We start from the raw sequence: 19,927 nt of genomic DNA, 5'->3' as shown, positions 1-19,927 counted from the left end.
GCAGGAGGGTGAAAGGAGGGCAAGGAATAGAGTGAATTGGAGCGATGTGGTATACCGGGGTTGACGTGCTGTCAGTGGATTGAATCAAGGCATGTGAAGCGTCTGGGGTAAACCATGGAAAGCTGTGTAGGTATGTATATTTGCATGTGTGGACGTATGTATATACATGTGTATGGGGGGGGGGTTGGGCCATTTCTTTCGTCTGTTTCCTTACGCTACCTCGCAAACGCGGTAGACAGCGACAAAGTATAAAAAAAAAAAAAAAACATCCCTAAACCAATACATACCCAACAGATGCAAAGTGAGTACTCAGGAAATGTTTTTGAACTGTAAACATTTATCGACTCAATTATTGGTCATAAAGACCGCGAAACAATATTTCAACTTCAAATTCATATTTTCCATGAATGATATTCATTATACTGAGTTTGTCAAGCAAATCTATCTTCCTGAGAAAAATACCAAATATTGCAGGTAATAAGTTCAGGTTATTTTTTATTACATAAAAAACCATTTTGTTAAATTGTAATATAACATAATAAATCGATTCTATATCTGACATAACCATGGAAAATCTCATGATTCTTATCCAAGTAGAAAAATACCCAATAAATACAAATCAAATGATCAGAAAATGTTTCAAAATTGTAAAGATTTAACGATTTGATTATAGGTGATAAGGACGGGCAAACACTTGATCAGTCCTATATTTGTATTCAGCATGAAACACATTCTGTATACTGAGGTTTTTAAGCAAATTCATAATCCTGGGAAAAATGACAAAAATGGCAGATAATAGTTAAGAGTATTCTTTTTTAGCCCAAAAAACTTTTTGCCTCAAAAATGAAATGTAACTAGATCAAATGCTTCTATACTTCATATAAACATGGAAAACATCTAATAATGATTTCCTAGCCAACAGATACCCAATCAATACAAAGAGAATTTTCAGGAAATGTTGAACAGTAAACATTTATCACCTCAATTATGGATCATAAAGACTGTGAAACAATCTTTCAAATTCAGATTCATACTTTGCATGAATTATATCAAATGAAATGAGTTTATGAAGCAAATCTATTTCCCAAAGAAAAATACCAGAGTATTTTTTATCGCAAAAGAAATTTTGTATCAAAATTGTAATATAACAATCGAATCTATACATGATATAATCAGGGAAAATTCTTGTCCACGCCAATTAATACCCAATAAATACAAAGCGAATGATCAGAAAATGTTTCAAAATTGTAAAGGTGTAACGACTTGATTACACGCGATACAGACAGGCATTCAGCATGAAACACATTCCATACACTGAGGTTTTTACACAAATTCATATCCCTGAGAAAATGCAAAAATTTATGGGTAACAGTTCAGGATATTTTCTAGTCCAAAAAATTGTTTGTTTCAAAGATAAAATATAACCTAATCAAGTGCTTCTACACATCAAATAATCATGGAAAATATCTGATAATGCTTCCCCTACCCACTGGATATCCAATAGATACAAAGTCAATCTTCAGGAAATGTTTTAGAGCTGTAAACATTTAACAATTCAATTACGGGTCAAAAACACCGCAAAACAACATTTCAACTCGAGATTTGAATTTTGCATGAATGATATTCATTATACTGAGTTTATCAAGCAAATCTATTCCCCAGAGAAAAATACCAAAAATTGCAGGTAACAGTTCAAGGTACTTTTTAGCCCTATTTAATATACTTTTTGTTTCAAAAATGAAATCTTGGCTAATGAAATGATTTTATACTTCACACAATCGTAGAAAATATCTGATATTACTTTCCCTAGCCAATAGATACCCAATAGATACAACTCAGTTACAGGTCATAAAGGCTGCGAAACAGTATTTCAACTCTAGATATGTTTTCTGCATGAATGATCATCATACTGAGTTTTTCAAGAAAACCTATTTCCCTGAGAAAAATACCAAAAATTTTAGCCTAAGAAATCATTTGTTACAAAATTGCAATATAACGTAATGTAACACTTGAAATAATCACAGAAAATATCTCATAATGCTTCCCCTAGCTAATAGATACCCAATCAATACAAAGCAAACGATCAGAAAATTTTTCAAAGATGTGATCATTGACTGATATAATTAAGATTTGATTACAGGTCATAAAAATGGACAATTATAAACCCCATATTCATATTCGGCATAAAACGCTTTCCTTATACTGATGTTTTTACAGAAATCTTTACAATTTTGAAACATTTTCTGATCATTGGCTTCATATTCACTGGGTATCTATCAGGTTGGACAAGAATTATGAAACATTTTCCTTGATTATATCAAGCACAGAATTGATTCATTGCTATATTTCTGAAACAAAAAGTGTTTTGGGCTAAAAAATATTTTTCTCAGGGAATTAGATTTGCGTCAAAATCCCAGTATACAGAATACTTTTCATACTGAACATAAATCTGGGGTTCAAATATTGTTTGGCTGTCTTTATGACCTATAATTATATCAGCACATGATAACAATTTTGAAAAAATTTCTGATCATTTACTTCATATTTATTTAGTATCAATCAGTTAAGGAAAGCAGTATGAGATATTTTCTATGATTATTTCAAGTATATAAGTGTTATACTATGTTATATTACAATATTATAACAAAAACTTTTTTGGGCTAAATTTTTGTTATTTTTCTCGGCATAATGATTATTATTCATGCAAAATACGAATCTAGAGTTGAAATATTGTTTCTAGGTCTTTATGACTTGTAAATGAGTCAATAATGTTTACAGTTCTGAAACATTTCCTGAAGATTCACTTTGTATCTACTGAGTATCTATTGACTAGGGGTATCATTATTAGATATTTTCCATGATTATTTGAAGTATAGACGCATTTGATAAGGTTATATTTCATTTTTGAAACAAAAAGTTTTTGGGCTAAAATATACCCTGAACTATGACCTACAATTTTTCATATTTTTCTCTATATTTTTTTTTTTTTTGCTTTGTCGCTGTCTCCCGCGTTTGTGAGGTAGCGCAAGGAAACAGACGAAAGAAATGGCCCAAACCCCCCCCATACACATGTATATACATACGTCCACACACGCAAATTTACATACCTACACAGCTTTCCATGGTTTACCCCAGACGCTTCACATGCCCTGATTCAATCCACTGACAGCACATCAACCCCGGTATACCACATCGATCCAATTCACTCTATTCCTTGCCCTCCTTTCACCCTCCTGCATGTTCAGGCCCCGATCACACAAAATCTTTTTCACTCAATCTTTCCACCTCCAATCTGGTCTCCCTCTTCTCCTCGTTCCCTCCACCTCCGATACATATATCCTCTTGGCCAATCTTTCCTCACTCATTCTCTCCATGTGAACAAACCATTTCAAAACACCCTCTTCTGCTCTCTCAACCACGCTCTTTTTATTTCTACACATCTCTCTTACCCTTACGTTACTTACTCGATCAAACCACCTCACACCACACATTGTCCTCAAACATCTCATTTCCAGCACATCCATCCTCCTGCGCACAACTCTATCCATAGTCCATGCCTCGCAACCATACAACATTGTTGGAACCACTATTCCTTCAAACATACCCATTTTTGCTTTCCGAGATAATGTTCTCGACTTCCACACATTCTTCAAGGCTCCCAGGATTTTCGCCCCCTCCCCCACCCTATGATCCACTTCCGCTTCCATGGTTCCATCCGCTGCCAGATCCACTCCCAGATATCTAAAACACTTTACTTCCTCCAGTTTTTCTCCATTCAAACTTACCTCCCAATTGACTTGACCCTCAACCCTACTGTACCTAATTACCTTGCTCTTATTCACATTTACTCTTAACTTTCTTCTTTCACACACTTTACCAAACTCAGTCACCAGCTTCTGCAGTTTCTCACATGAATCAACCACCAGCGCTGTATCATCAGCGAACAACAACTGACTCACTTCCCAAGCTCTCTCATCCCCAACAGACTTCATACTTGCCCCTCTTTCCAAAACTCTTGCATTCACCTCCCTAACAACCCCATCCATAAACAAATTAAACAACCATGGAGACATCACACACCCCTGCCGCAAACCTACATTCACTGAGAACAAATCACTTTCCTCTCTTCCTACACGTACACATGCCTTACATCCTCGATAAAAACTTTTCACTGCTTCTAACAACTTGCCTCCCACACCATATATTCTTAATACCTTCCACAGAGCATCTCTTTCAACTCTATCATATGCCTTCTCCAGATCCATAAATGCTACATACAAATCCATTTGCTTTTCTAAGTATTTCTCACATACATTCTTCAAAGCAAACACCTGATCCACACATCCTCTACCACTTCTGAAACCACACTGCTCTTCCCCAATCTGATGCTCTGTATATGCCTTCACCCTCTCAATCAATATCCTCCCATATAATTTACCAGGAATACTCAACAAACTTATACCTCTGTAATTTGAGCACTCACTCTTATCCCCTTTGCCTTTGTACAATGGCACTATGCACGCATTCCGCCAATCCTCAGGCACCTCACCATGAGTCATACATACATTAAATAACCTTACCAACCAGTCAATAATACAGTCACCCCCTTTTTTAATAAATTCCACTGCAATACCATCCAAACCTGCTGCCTCGCCGGCTTTCATCTTCTGCAAAGCTTTTACTACCTCTTCTCTGTTTACCAAATCATTTTCCCTAACCCTCTCACTTTGCACACCACCTCGAACAAAACACCCTATATCTGCCACTCTATCATCAAACACATTCAACAAACCTTCAAAATACTCACTCCATCTCCTTCTCACATCACCACTACTTGTTTTCACCTCCCCATTTGCGCCCTTCACTGAAGTTCCCATTTGCTCCCTTGTCTTATGCACTTTATTTACCTCCTTCCAGAACATCTTTTTATTCTCCCTAAAATTTAATGATACCCTCTCACCCCAACTCTTATTTGCCCTCTTTTTCACCTCTTGCACCTTTCTCTTGACCTCCTGTCTCTTTCTTTTATACATCTCCCACTCAACTGCATTTTTTCCCTGCAAAAATCGTCCAAATGCCTCTCTCTTCTCTTTCACTAATAATCTTACTTCTTCATCCCACCACTCACTACCCTTTCTAATCAACCCACCTCCCACTCTTCTCATGCCACAAGCATCTTTTGTGCAATCCATCACTGATTCCCTAAATACATCCCATTCCTCCCCCACTCCCCTTACTTCCATTGTTCTCACCTTTTTCCATTCTGTACTCAGTCTCTCCTGGTACTTCCTCACACAAGTCTCCTTCCCAAGCTCACTTACTCTCACCACCCTCTTCACCCCAACATTCACTCTTCTTTTCTGAAAACCCATACAAATCTTCACCTTAGCCTCCACAAGATAATGATCAGACATCCCTCCAGTTGCACCTCTCAGCACATTAACATCCAAAAGTCTCTCTTTCGCGCGCCTGTCAATTAACACGTAATCCAAAACTCTCTGGCCATCTCTCCTACTTACATACGTATACTTATGTATATCTCGCTTTTTAAACCAGGTATTCCCAATCACCAGTCCTTTTTCAGCACATAAATCTACAAGCTCTTCACCATTTCCATTTACAACACTGAACACCCCATGTATACCAATAATTCCCTCAACTGCCACATTACTCACCTTTGCATTCAAATCACCCATCACTATAACCCGGTCTCGTGCATCAAAACCACTAACACACTCATTCAGCTGCTCCCAAAACACTTGCCTCTCATGATCTTTCTTCTCGTGCCCAGGTGCATATGCACCAATAATCACCCATCTCTCTCCATCAACTTTCAGTTTTACCCATATCAATCGAGAATTTACTTTCTTACATTCTATCACATACTCCCACAACTCCTGTTTCAGGAGTACTGCTACTCCTTCCCTTGCTCTTGTCCTCTCATTAACCCCTGACTTTACTCCCAAGACATTCCCAAATCACTCTTCCCCTTTACCCTTGAGCTTCGTTTCACTTAGAGCCAAAACATCCAGGTTCTTTTCCTCAAACATACTACCTATCTCTCGTTTTTTCACATCTTGGTTACATCCACACACATTTAGACACCCCAGTCTGAGCCTTCGAGGAGGATGAGCACTCCCCGCGTGACTCCTTCTTCTGTTTCCCATTTTAGAAAGTTAAAAATACAAGGAGGGGAGGATTTCTGGCCCCCCGCTCCCGTCCCCTCTAGTCGCCTTCTACGACACGCGAGGAATGCGTGGGAAGTATTCTTTCACCCCTATCCCCAGGGATAATATATATATATAAATAATACATATACATATACATACACATACACACGCACATATACACACACACACACACATATACATATATATACATATGAAAAAAGTAAGAAATAATTTAGAAAACTGAAACTTCTAGCTTGAAATGAAATGAGAAAATGAATGTAACATAATGGTTCAACCTCTGGCTATGGAAAAAGGAAATGAATAATTTATTTACACAAACGTCAATAGTAGTTCTTATCAATTTAACCACTGTATCAATAAGCTTCAATGTCTAAGCTACATTTTCTTTTCCAAGATATATATCTTTGTAAAAACATCAGTATATGAAAAGTGTTTCATGCTGAAAATGAATTATGTCTGTCCATATTCATGACCTGTAATCAAGTCATTAAATCTTTAAAATTTTAAAAATATTTTCTGATCATTCCCTTCGAATTCATTGGGTATTTTTCTAGAGGATATATAATTGTGTAAAAACCTCAGTATACAGAATGTGCTTCATGCTGAAAACAAATATGGGGTTGTCGGTCTTTATGACCTGTAATTATGTCGTTAAATCTTTACAATTTTGAAACACTTTCTGGTCATTTGCTTCATATCTATTGGGTATGTATCAGCTTGGACAGGAATTATGTGAAATTTTCCAAGATTATATAAAGTACAGAATCAACTGATTTTGTTATATTTCAATTTTGAAAAAAAAATTGGCTAAAAAATACCCTACAATTTTTGGTATTTTTCTTAGTGAATTTCATTTGCTTTCCTTTACAACCTCAAAGTAAAAATTTTATCATGTTGTATGTGAATGTGGGCTTGAAGGTTTTGTGAGAGTTATACTTCCCAGTAATTACATACTGAAATTATTACATTTCTATATCTTTTTCATTTTCTTCCTATTTCCTGGGTATCTATTGGTTTGGAGAAGGAGTTTAAAATATATTACATTATATTGCAGCATAGATGCATTCACTAAGTTATATTTCAATTTCAAAACAAAAATTATTTGGAGTTGAAAAATATCCTGAACTATTACCTGCAACTATAAGGTCTAGCACATTTATAAAGCAATACACACATAGAATTTGTAATTATTAATTGGTTATAGACTTTTTAGACCTAATACAAATGATTGGAGTAAAGAATCCTTCATACCCAAAGAAGCATGATAGAGCAGTAAACAGAAGATGGAGTAAGCAATTAACCCTTCCTGATGTTAGTGTACGTTACCTATCAAGCCTTTGTGTTAAAGCAATGGTATCTTTTCATGCATGCAATGGAATCAATCATACCAAAGTGAAAATACTAGTGAAAGGAATTCTAAAAATCAATTGAGGAAATAACATACATCTGTTCCTGAAGTTTGTAGATAGGCTTCATTGACTTGCTAAGCTCCTCAGTTTTGGCCATCAGCTGGTACATGGACTGAAAAAAAGAATTATGAGAATTACACAACTCATATGGACATACCCTTTACCATTGTGAGTCTAATGAACTGGTTCACTGGGAATTTTTTGAGAAATGATGTAGCTTTAAGAAGCATACATGAAGAAATAAAACTAAAAGAGGGAAATATGACTGAAATATCTGATAAAATACAAAGCGCTCAGCTGCTCTGATTATGTGGAAAACTCAGAAAATGTTCGAAAAACCACACGAGATAATAAGAGGTGTAGGAACAAGTAAAAACTCATATGGAAAGTAAAAAAGAGAGATATGTTCAGGGAGGAAGCAAACTACATTAATGTGGGAGATGTCATGACTATGAAACTTATGGGTGATACTGTAAATCATCTAAATGAACAGCACAAAATGACCACTCTGATAAGCAAGAAACAAATAGATTAAATGCTTCCTCAAAATGTAAGTTTTAAAGTTTGAACATTTTCTATTCAAAGTGGGGTCAGAACCTTCTATCACCCTCTCTAACCAGCGCAATAATGCTAGCTTTTCCCACATCACTAACTTCTATTCCATGCTTTATGTGACTCATTTTGTACCCAACTTTGACCAATGAGGGTCCACCTTGGTGATGAAGTTACCTTCTCACCCACTTTAGGAAACTTATCCACCCAGCAATTCAGAATTCACACATCATGTGTGTCAAATCAAAAGCCATCACTTCTGCTATAAAGAAAGGTTTTCAAAAAGAGATAGAAGCCAGGACAAAGCAAGAAAACCAGAGAATAGCTCATGGGACACTGCCTGGGAAAGAAAAAGTTTCAAAAACTTTAAAGCCTGCATTTCTCTCCCCTGCCAGTTTGTCCTATGAGCAATGAGAGCATACCCACACAAAGAAGGTTTGAGAGGAAAACTTTCAGGTTAGAAAACAATACCCAAAAGTGGGAAAAATACCTTTCAAAGGTGATCTAGAAACACACCTAAAGCCAGCTCACCTTAATGAGGAATCCTGTATCACACACAGTAGATCCACGATGTGCAGACTAAGGAACCATCTGATGAAGGCATTAGATGAATGCCAAAGACCTCTTCAGTTGATTTCCTTTAATGTCACATCTCTTAGACAAAGGCTAAAGTGGAAGTCACCCTCCATACACCATGGGTTATGACAAAGATCAGGCCTTGTAAGTATGATGAGTTTTCTAATCAAAGCAAAGATGTTCCTTGACAAAAAGAGTTTCATAGTTTCTTGAGTGGACAATTAATGTTCCCCTTGAAAAACTCTCTTTTCCAAAAGACCATGAAATTTAACTGGAAAAAAGAGTGCTAATCTCTTGAAGAAGTCTTCAAAGAGTTGGTAAAAGAAAGTATTCATTCATGCTAAAGAGCTAACCACCCAAAAAAATTTAGACTGTATTATCTCAAACTTTACAAGGTCCCACCTAGACTGCACTGGTTAAGCAACCAGTCTCATCAAGAAGACTGGAGGAGTTTACCAAGAACTTATCTCCCCCAAAGTGGCAGGCAATTAACAACTAGGAAAGTACAATCACCTGTATACCAGGGTGAATAGCGATAGTGGTACAGTGTGGCAGTACTGAAATGTCTGTCATGTTCCCCCTGACTGTCCTAGCATGCTCTCATTTTTCCTTCCTCTTTGCCCGTCCACATGTGGGCTGCTAGCATCAAATCAACAATCTTACTCTCTCTATTTCATACATAATAACACTTGATAACACACAACACATACACATCTGATTTCCAATGCCTGTATTTCCCTTCTCTATTCAGTAAAATATTCATGGCTTCACATCAGCTTTAAATTCTGGCATCAAGATCATAAGACTGACAAGATTGTCACTCACAGGCAATCCAGATTTTTTAATTTCGGTGAATTTTTTGAGTTCTGGAAGTGGGTCCTAAGGCCTGTAACAAACTGAATTCTGAAGGTTTCTTAACTTTTGATATCCAAATTTCAAAGGTCATACTGTATACATTACATAACAAAGACTGCACTGTATACCACTTAAACTTTCAAAAACTTCTTCCAAAATTTAACACATGCTATAGTGTGCAAAAATTCCCCCCGACTTGGGACAGTATAAACTACATGTAATACAGGTATTTACTTTCAACATTCAAAGCAAGATGGTACATGCAAAACTACCAAATGCTAATGCTATCAATCATAACATCAGCAAGTACTGAAGATCCAATAACACAGTCCAAATAATTAGCAGATTCTTTCATATATGATTGCTGTTTCCTGCATTAGCAAGGTAGTGTCAGGAACTGACGTAGAAAGGCCACATTCCCTCACATCCATTCTCAAGCTGTTACATGAAATGCACTGAAACCACAACTCCCTATCCACAACCAGAACCCACAGACCCTTGGCCACTTCACATGCCCTGATTCAATCCACTGACAGCATGTTGACCCCCATTTATCATATTGTTCCAATTCACTCTATCCCAAGTGTGCCTCTCACCCTCCTGCGTGTCTGGTCCCCAATCACTCAAAATCTTTTTCATTCCATACTTCCATCTCCAATTTTGTTTCCCCATTCTCCTTGTTCCCTCCACTTCAGACACATATATCCTCTCTGTTAACCTCTCTCCTCTATTTCTCTCTATATATTCAATTATCAGATAATACTATATAATCATAAAATAAAATCATTCTACCATATTCTTTTTTTTCTTTCAAACTATTCGCCATTTCCCGCATTAGCGAGGTAGCGTTAAGAACAGAGGACTGAGCCTTTGAGGGACTACCCTCACCTGGCCCAATTCTCTGTTCCTTCTTTTGGAAAATTAAAAAAAAAACGAGAGGGGAGGATTTCCAGCCCCCCGCTCCCTCCCCTTTTAGTCGCCTTCTACGACACGCAGGGAATACGTGGGAAGTATTCTTGCTCCCCTATCCCCTATCTACCATATATATATTAAAATAATGAGGCTATAACTTCAACAATACATCCTCATCCCATTAAATTTTTCTTAAGAGAAAAAATCTCTCCCTTATAATCATAAAACAGAATACAAATGAATTCAAACACTACCAGACCAATGGGCCCTTTCAAGAATGTTTGTGATAGTGGAATATATCAGGTACTAAAAGATTGGTGTGGTATGAATAGAAAGGCATATATAGATGATTCACAGAAAAAATCAGGAAATGGTTCCTCTGACTCTGGAAGTGCAGACAATGTAAGTTGGGGTCTTGAAGCAAAATATTCATCAAGCCTATTCTTAAACAGTTCTATATTACTGCTTTTAACCACCCTAACTGGCAAATCATTCCATATGTTAACAGCCTCGCTGAATAAAAACTACTTCGCCTCATTCAAGGTAAAACATTAGCCTATGATACTGTCTCCATTACTATGAGTGAAATAAGATGAATAAAGCCTCAAGATTGTTATATCAAGAGTATTGAGGCCTTTGATAAGCACGAATACTGATAACCAAGAATACCCTTATAAGATCATCCCTTAACCTCCTCTTTTCTAAACTAAACAGATTTAATTAATTTCTTCAACTCACAAAGGATTTGTTGCACAGTCAAGGGATAATCTTAATAGAATGAAGATGCTGTACTCTCCATTTTGTCTATGCCTTTTTTCAAAACTGAACCAATATTCAAGCTATGGATGCACCAATGAATTGTAAAGAGTGAAGATAACATTCTGAGAATTAAATTCAAAAGCCCTATCTATGAATTCAGGAATTTTGTTCACCCTTGTTACTGTTTCTATGTGCTGCTTGATTGGCTTTAGTCCATCATAAATTATTCTGTCCAAGTCTTTTTCCTCATTCCCCTCTTCTAGTTCAACAAAATTCATACTGTAGCTTGCTAACTTATTTTCACAAACAAAAAAAATTAAAACTTTAAACTTATTGTTATCAATATTCATTTGCCACTTAAAATCTCAGTCCATTTGTTTGTCTCGGTCTGTTTAAAGTTGTAGACATTCAGTTTCACTGTGGACCTATTTCCCAGCTTTGTAACATCTGAAAATTTTGATATCTTACAATGCAGCCAACTTATCAATGTTGTTAACATACAATGTCTGCAAAAATCCTTGTCTGCCTCTGTCATACATTTTCAAATACAATCTTAGCACTTTGGCATCTCTCCTTTGACCTTGATTACCACCTGCAGATATCTGGGCATTAAACTGTTAATGTTTCTGAAGTATTCCAGGTCCATGTTTTGGATCCATAGGGTCTTGATTTCCTGAATGAGGCAAGGCATTGATGAGGTGTTGCAGGAAGCAACTGCCTGATCATACAGTCTGAATGCCCAGTGCACCTAGAAATCTTATGTGTGCCCACATTTTCTTGTTTCTAAGCAAGAGTATGGACTTTCTCCTCCTTAGAAAGATAAGGGTCAACGATTATGAATCACAGGTGGAAAAAAAAGCACCCAGAAGCAAAATTCCTAAAATGAAGTGGCATTCATGAAGAGTAAAGAAAGAACATCCATCCCTTAAGATAACCTAAGGCACATTGTGGTACGGTGCTGGTGTTCTCACAATTAGAAATGCTTGTCTCAGCAACCAGATGTTCAATGATTTTACCCTGAGAGCATTATATACTTGTACAAACAATAAACCATTCTGAGGCTTTGACATTAATCACTATTCTTTATTACCAGCCAACAGATTAATTTCCTAACCAATGGAGTACAACCCCATGAATACCATGTGACTTAACTTTTATAAGCAACCTTTGGTGCAGATCTTTACTGAATGCTTTCTGAAAATCTACATAGTTGACATCAGCTACTTTATTTCATCATCAATGCTGATTATACTTTCAAATACATGAATGATTTTGTCAAAAACCATACTGAAAATTGTTTATCATGTGGTGATGCTTTAAATAGTCATCACTTTTGTTGCTAATGATGGTTTCCATAAATTTCCCCAATTACAAACATACAGCTCTTTGGATGATGTATAATTTCTTGGCAGTGTTGTTATCTTTTTCAAGTACAAGTCATACACAGGCAATCTTCAATTCCTCTGGAACTTTCCCCATGGAAAGTGATGTATTGAAATGAGCAATCAAGAGCTTAACTCTCTTTCATCTTCTTTGGATAAAATGTCTCAGGTTTAACCAATTTGTTTACTTTAATTCTGTACACTGTGAATTTATCTTCAACTTCTGTCAATAAGTTTCAGAACTTTCACCTCCTTTAATAATAAAAGCAGATCTGGGACATGACTTGCATCCTCAATTGTAAATTTTTGCCATGGCCTTGTTATCATGAACCAAGTCAATGCTTTCCATAAGTAATGGGTGATGATTCTCTTGCTTCGAGCATAACTATAAAACTCCTTTAGGTTTCTATTGCTATTTTCAGCAACATATGCTTTATACTAAAATTTACTATTATGTTGATTATTGGTATCCTTGAGTTTCTAATGTGCTACTTGTTACACAACAGGCACTTCATTTCATCATTCCATCATTTTGACTTTGTTTTAGAAAAAGGCTGTTTCCTGCACATATGTTTCCTCTACTGCTTTAAAAGTTTTACTGAAGCATTTCCAGGCTAAATTCGTCATTTTCATTTATGATATCAACTCTAATTTGCCTATCAAGAGCAATGACCTGATCATAAAAACTTGCAAGTATGAAATCTGGTATTTTTTGTTACTTTCATGCTGAAAGTGACTTTAAATGAAATTTGCTGGTGACAAGTTCTGCCAAACTTTCCTCCAACTTTAACATTATCAATGAGAACCTCATTCACAGCTAGAGCTATAACTAATATGTTCTCAGTGTGAGTAGGTTCATCAATCAGTTTCATAAGGAAATGATCAAGCAAATTCAGGTAGAGTCCAAGGTTAACTTTGATTTCTACAAAAATGAAGTAGCTATCATCAAAGGCTACAGCATTTTCATGAAAAGATTACAAAAATCAAGGTACGACTGCCTATTTTCCTTATCTTAACTATGTTTCAGTGAGAGCCCTAGAACTGAATATTCAGTAAGGAAATCTGTTTATGAAATCTAACCAAGCTTCAGAAATACTGATCATATCATAAATTTCACAAGAGTCTTTGTTGAAATACTTTTGAATCTGTTCTTCTTATGTTTGTGAAGACCCACCAAAAATTTGCTTTTATTTGGACATTCAAAGCATGATTATCATTACAATATCTGCAAATTTCTTTTATCTTCTTCACTTAAGGAGGGTTTAACTTTCTTCCTCCTTTTAGGTCATCTTATGATTTCTTTCTCACTATAGAGTCTACTTTCCATTCATTACTACATAAAGGGTAAAATCATAAATGGAAATGTAACAATACAATTACTTACTTTAATATTTGCATCAACTGCATCACAAGTTTTGCAAACAGCATCACGATATGTCTCAACACAGTCCACAGTTAGGGCCGAGATCTGAAAGTTGATCATACCCAAATTCAATCTAAGAGTTCAGTTAAATCACACAGTTATCTGCACGTTTTCTTTTTTTGAGGCAATGTGCACATCTTAACAACTACGAAACCACAGAATTCTCAGACTTACACTGTGAAGGGTACCAGTGAGATTTTCAATGAGAGTATCCACAGATGTAGCAATATGTCTAGCATGTGTCTCAATATCATTAATGATGGCTGGGTCTATAGGTGGCACTTGAGGGGCTAGTGCTGTACGTAACAAACTTGGAGTTGAACTTCTGGATCCAGGGAAAGATGCCATGGCTATAAGTGAAAGTGAAAGGTATAAATTAACCAATAGTAAAAACAGAGATAAAGGCCTAATTTTCCCACTCCAAGAGAAATCTAGTCATATAACAGTGAAGAGTCACCAGAATGATAAATGCTACAGTAAGCTCATGGCAAATCAGGACTGAATCACAACTTCAAATTAAGTTACATCCATTCACTGTCATATCATCATCTCACATAAAGGAAAATAATGTACAGAATGCTGGTTCAAAATAGAAAAATATAAATAAACTAAAAACAACTTTTCTGATGTAGTATCCCATAAGCATGGTCCCGCAGACCACTGTGTGAAAGTCCTTTAAAGTGCAGACATCATATCACAACACCCAGACACTACACAAGCAACAACAAACATGCAACACTGCACCACACAACTGGGACATTTGCTCACCCGGAACTGAATGTAGGCATCTCTATAGAAGTCTTCATTCATCCTCTTAACCCTAGATAAACAAGAATCAAACATACACCCTCCAAATGAGAGGACAATCACTCACTCAACAAAACTTCAACTATCTTGGGTACAAAATATGACAAACAAGTAACACTCACCCCAATACCACAGCAAAACAAAAGCAACAAACAACCTGAATATCCACTGAACACTTACTGGTACCAGATTTAGATAAGAAAAAGAATCTCTTAGCATCCTCTACAAATAATTCATCCATTTCACACTGACTAGACCTCATCGACCTAGTCATCCACCCTGCCAAATGCAAATAACACAAAGCTACAAACCACAAAAAACAAGAGCACTCAGAATAATCATTTGTTGCCAAGCAACCACAAGCATTCATCACCTACCCAATGGAACAAAGATCCTTCCATTACAGTCCCACTCAAATATGCTCAGCAATCAATTCATTAAACAGAACAAAACCCTTCCCATTCAAACCACTCCATTACTAAATCATGGACTTCCAATGTGTAACAGTCAGTGTTCCTGACTGTAACACATTTATGGGCCACCTAGAATCGAGCGCATAGGTTCAAATTCTGGTTGCAACAGTTAGTCCACAGTCAACTCAGCTGTTCATCAACCCTAACAGGTTGGTTGATAAAATGGTTAACTGAGTGTGAACAAATGTGGCCTTTTTGGTCTGTTTCCTGGTGCTACCTCACTGAAGCGGGGGGCAGCAATGCTGTTTCCTGTGGGGCAGGATGGCAACAGAAATGGATGAAGGCAAGCAAGTATAAATATGTACATGTGTATATATGTATGTCTGTGCATGTGTATGTATAAGTATATATATGTTGATATGTAAGAGAGTGGTGAGAGTAAGTGAGCTTGGAAAGAAGACTTGTGTGAGGAAGAACCAGGAGAGATAGAGTGCAGAATGGAAAAAGGTGAAAGCAAATGACATAAGGGGAGTGGGAGAGGAATGGGATATATTTAGGGAAGCAGTGATGGCTTGTGAAAAAGATGCTTGTGGCATGAGAAAGGTGGAATGTGGGCAGATTAGAAAGGGTAGTGAGTGGTAGGATGAAGTTGGATTGTTAGTGAAAGAGAAGACAGAGGTGTTTGGACTATTTTTGCAGGGAAGTAGTTCAAATCACTGGGAGATGTATAAAAGAAAGAGGCAGGGGGTTAAGAGAAAGGTGCAAGAGGTGAAAAAGAGGGCAAATGAGAGTTGGTGTGAGAGAGTATTGTTAAATTCTAGGGAGAATAAAAAGATATTTTGGAGGGAGGTAAATAAAGTGCGTGAGACAAGAGAACAAATGGGAATGTCGGTGAAGGAGGCCAATGGGGAAGTAATAACAAGTAGTGATGAAGTGAGAAGGAGATGGAGTGATGGGGGAAGAGCAGTGTGGTTTCAGAGGTGGATCAGGTGTTTGCTTTGCGAATGTATATGAGAAATACTTAGAAAAACAGATGTATGTGGCATTTATGGACCTGGAGAAGGCATATGATAGGGTTGATAGAGATGCTTTGTGGAAGTTTTAAGAGTATATGGGGTTGGAAGTAAGTTGCTAGAAGCAGTGAAAAGCTTTTACTATGGATGTAAGGCATGTGTACAAGAAGGAAGAGGCAAAAATGACTGGTTCTCAGTGAATAATGGTTTGTGGAAGGTGTGCATGATGTCTCCATGGTTGTTTAATTTGTTTATGGATGGGGTGGTTAGGGAGGTGAATGCAAGAGTTTTGGAGAGAGGAGAAAGTATGCAGTCTGTTGTGAATGAGAGGGCTTGGGAAGTGAGTCAGTTGTTGTTCTCTGATGATACAGCACTGGTGGCTGATTTGAATGAGAAACTGCAGAAGTTGGTGACTGAGTTTGGTAAAGTGTGTGAAAGAAGAAAGTTGAGAGTAAATGTGAATAAGAGCAAGCTTATTAGGTATAATAGGGTTGAGGGACAATATAATTGGGAGGTAAGTTTGAATGAAGAAAAACTTGAGGAAGTGAAGTGTTTTAGATATCTAGGAGTGGATTTAGCAGCAGATGGAACCATGGAAGTGGAAGTGAGTCATTGGGTGGGGAAGGGGGCAAAGGTTCTGGGAGCATTGAAGAATGTGTGGAAGGCGAGAATGTTATCTCGGAGCAAAATAAGAACAGTGGTTCCAACAATGTTATATGGGTGCGGAGGAGGGTGGATGTGTTGGAAATGAAATGTTTGAGGACAATATATGATATGAGGTGGTGTATTTGAGTAAGTAATGAAAGGGTAAGAGAGATGTGTGGTAATAAAAAGAGTGTGGTTGAGAGAGCAGAGGAGGGTGTGTTGAAATGGTTTGGACACATAGAGAGAATGAGTGAGGAAAGATTGACAAAGAGGATATATGTGTCTGAGGTAGAGGGAACAAGGAGAAGCAGGAGACCAAACTAGGGGTGGAAGGATGGAGTGAAAACAATTTTGAGCGATCGGGGCCTAAACATACAGAAGGGTGAAAGGCATGCATGGAACTGAGTGAATTGGAACGATGTGGTATACCAGGGTAGATGTGCTGTCAATAGATTGAACCAGGGCATGTGAAATGTCTGGGGTAAACCATGGAAAGGTTTGTGGGGCCTGGATGTGGAAAGGGAGCTGTGGTTTCAGTGCACTACACATGACAGCTAGAGACTGAGTGTGAATGAATGTGGCCTTTTTTGTCTTTTCCTAGCACTACCTCGCTGGATGGGGGGGGATGCTATTTCGTGTGTGGCAGGGTGGCGACGGAAATGGATGAAGGCAGCAAGTGTGAATATGTACATGTGTATATAAGTATAGGTCTGTGTATGTATATGTATGTATACATTGAAATGTATATGTATGTATATGTGTGTGTGGACGTTTATATATATAAATGTGTATGTGGGTGGGTTGGGACATCCCTTGTCTGTTTCCTTGCATAACCTTACTAATGCGGGAGATGGTGATCAAGTAATAATTAAAAAAAAATAGATAAAAATGTATGTATATGTGAGTATATGGGCATTTATGTTTTATTATTATTATTATTTTGCTTTGTCGCTGTCTCCCGCGTTTGCAAGGTAGCGCAAGGAAACAGATGAAAGAAATGGCCCAACCCACCCCCATACACATGTATATACAAACACGTCCACACACGCAAATATACATACCTATACATCTCAATGTGCACATATATATACACACACAGACATATACATATATACACATGTACATAATTCATACTGTCTGCCTTTATTTATTCCCATCGCCACCTCGCCACACATGGAATAACATCCCCCTCCCCCCTCATGTGTGCGAGGTAGCGCTAGGAAAAGACAACAAAGGCCCCATTCGTTCGCACTCAGTCTCTAGCTGTCATGCAATAATGCCCGAAACCACAGCTCCCTTTCCACATCCAGGCCCCACAGAACTTTCCATGGTTTACCCTAGACGCTTCACATGCCCTGATTCAATCCATTGACAGCACGTCGACCCTGGTATACCACATCGATCCAATTCACTCTATTCCTTGCCCTCCTTTCACCCTCCTGCATGTTCAGGCCCCGATCACTCAAAATCTTTTTCACTCCATCTTTCCATCTCCAATTTGGTCTCCCACTTCTCCTCGTTCCCTCCACCTCCGACACATATATCCTCTCGGTCAATCTTTCCTTACTCATTCTCTCCATGTGCCCAAACCATTTCAAAACACCCTCTTCTGCTCTCTCAACCACGCTCTTTTTATTTCCACACATCTCTCTTACCCTTACATTACTTACTCGATCAAACCACCTCACACCACATATTGTCCTCAATCATCTCATTTCCAGCACATCCACCCTCCTGCGCACAACTCTATCCATAGCCCACGCCTCGCAACCATACAATATTGTTGGAACCACTATTCCTTCAAACAAAGCCATTTTTGCTTTCGGAGATAATGTTCTCGACTTCCAAACATTCTTCAAGGCTCCCAGGATTTTCGCCCCCTCCCCCTATGATTCACTTCCGCTTCCATGGTTCCATCCGCTGCCAGATCCACTCCCAGATATCTAAAACACTTTACATCCTCCAGTTTTTCTCCATGTATATGTATATGTGCATGTACAGACATTTAAGTATATATATATGTGTATTTGAGTGGATGGGCCATTCTTTGTCTGTTTCCTGGCACTACTTTGCTGACATGGAAATGGTGATCAAGTATAATAAAAAAACATAAAAATATATAACTGGGAAGTAAGTTTAAATGGAGAAAAATTGGAGGAAGTGAAGTGTTTTAGACATCTGGGAGTAGAATTAGCAGAGAGTGGAACCATGGAAGTGGAAGTGAGTCACAGGGTGGGGGAAGGGGCAAAGGTTCTGAGAGTGATGAAGAATGTGTGGAAGGACAAAACCAGAGCATTTCATATGAAGCAGGAGGGGAAAACTGCATAAAGGTTTATGGGGCCTGGATATGGATAGGAGGATGTGGTTTTGGTACATTACAAGTGACAGTGACAGGACCTAAGTAAACGATGTCTTTTTTGGTTTGCTTGTTCCTAGTGCTACCTTGTTAAAGTATGGAAATGGCAAACAAGTATAAAAGGTTTCAAAACAATACAGTAACCTAAAATACTGAACAAGAAATGCATTAAGTTCACTGTTTCATACAGGTAAGTGACGTTTCTGTGTCCAATAGCCAAAGGGTTTACGACATCATCTCTGTGGCAGTCTCTCATTGGCCTGAGAGTGGGTCCAGAATGAGAGCAGCCACAGTCTAGTTTGAAAGGATTGAGATGGGTCGCAAAAGCCATTATTCCCAGTGGAGAGAGAGTACAAAAGTCCAATCCCCATATTTCAAGAGAGAATATCTCATGCTCTGAGGGTAAAACACAGGGGGAGGAATGTTATTTTCTGACAAATTTGAATTCAATAAATTTTACATCACAGTTACTTACTCTGAGTGCATTTAGTATTTAATACCCCATCTGCAATGGGGCTGAACATTTTCTCAATTTAAGAGAAATACTTGAATTCTTAAGGGATATTCAGCATAAAGCTGCCAGGTATGCATGTGTGAAATGAAGTAACACAAACTTCATGTGTATAAGAAAAGA

The 19,927-nt window shown here is 37.7% G+C and overlaps 1 protein-coding gene across 1 annotated transcript in view; it reads right to left on the bottom strand.

The window, feature by feature from the left end:
* Positions 1-19,927, bottom strand: part of BORCS6 (BLOC-1 related complex subunit 6) — a 54,553-nt gene that overhangs the window by 13,938 nt on the left and 20,688 nt on the right. Inside the window, exons 5-7 of the mRNA XM_071683840.1 lie at positions 14,234-14,409; positions 14,021-14,104; positions 7,636-7,712 (exon numbers count right to left, since the gene is read on the bottom strand). Coding sequence (XP_071539941.1) covers positions 7,636-7,712; positions 14,021-14,104; positions 14,234-14,409 — 337 coding nt within the window. The remainder of the gene's footprint in view (positions 1-7,635; positions 7,713-14,020; positions 14,105-14,233; positions 14,410-19,927) is intronic.

Source organism: Panulirus ornatus, chromosome 3 (assembly GCF_036320965.1).
Source record: "Panulirus ornatus isolate Po-2019 chromosome 3, ASM3632096v1, whole genome shotgun sequence".
Lineage (NCBI taxonomy): Eukaryota > Metazoa > Arthropoda > Malacostraca > Decapoda > Palinuridae > Panulirus > Panulirus ornatus.
Note: the sequence above shows the minus strand (reverse complement) of the source record. Positions and strands in the feature narration are given on the sequence as shown.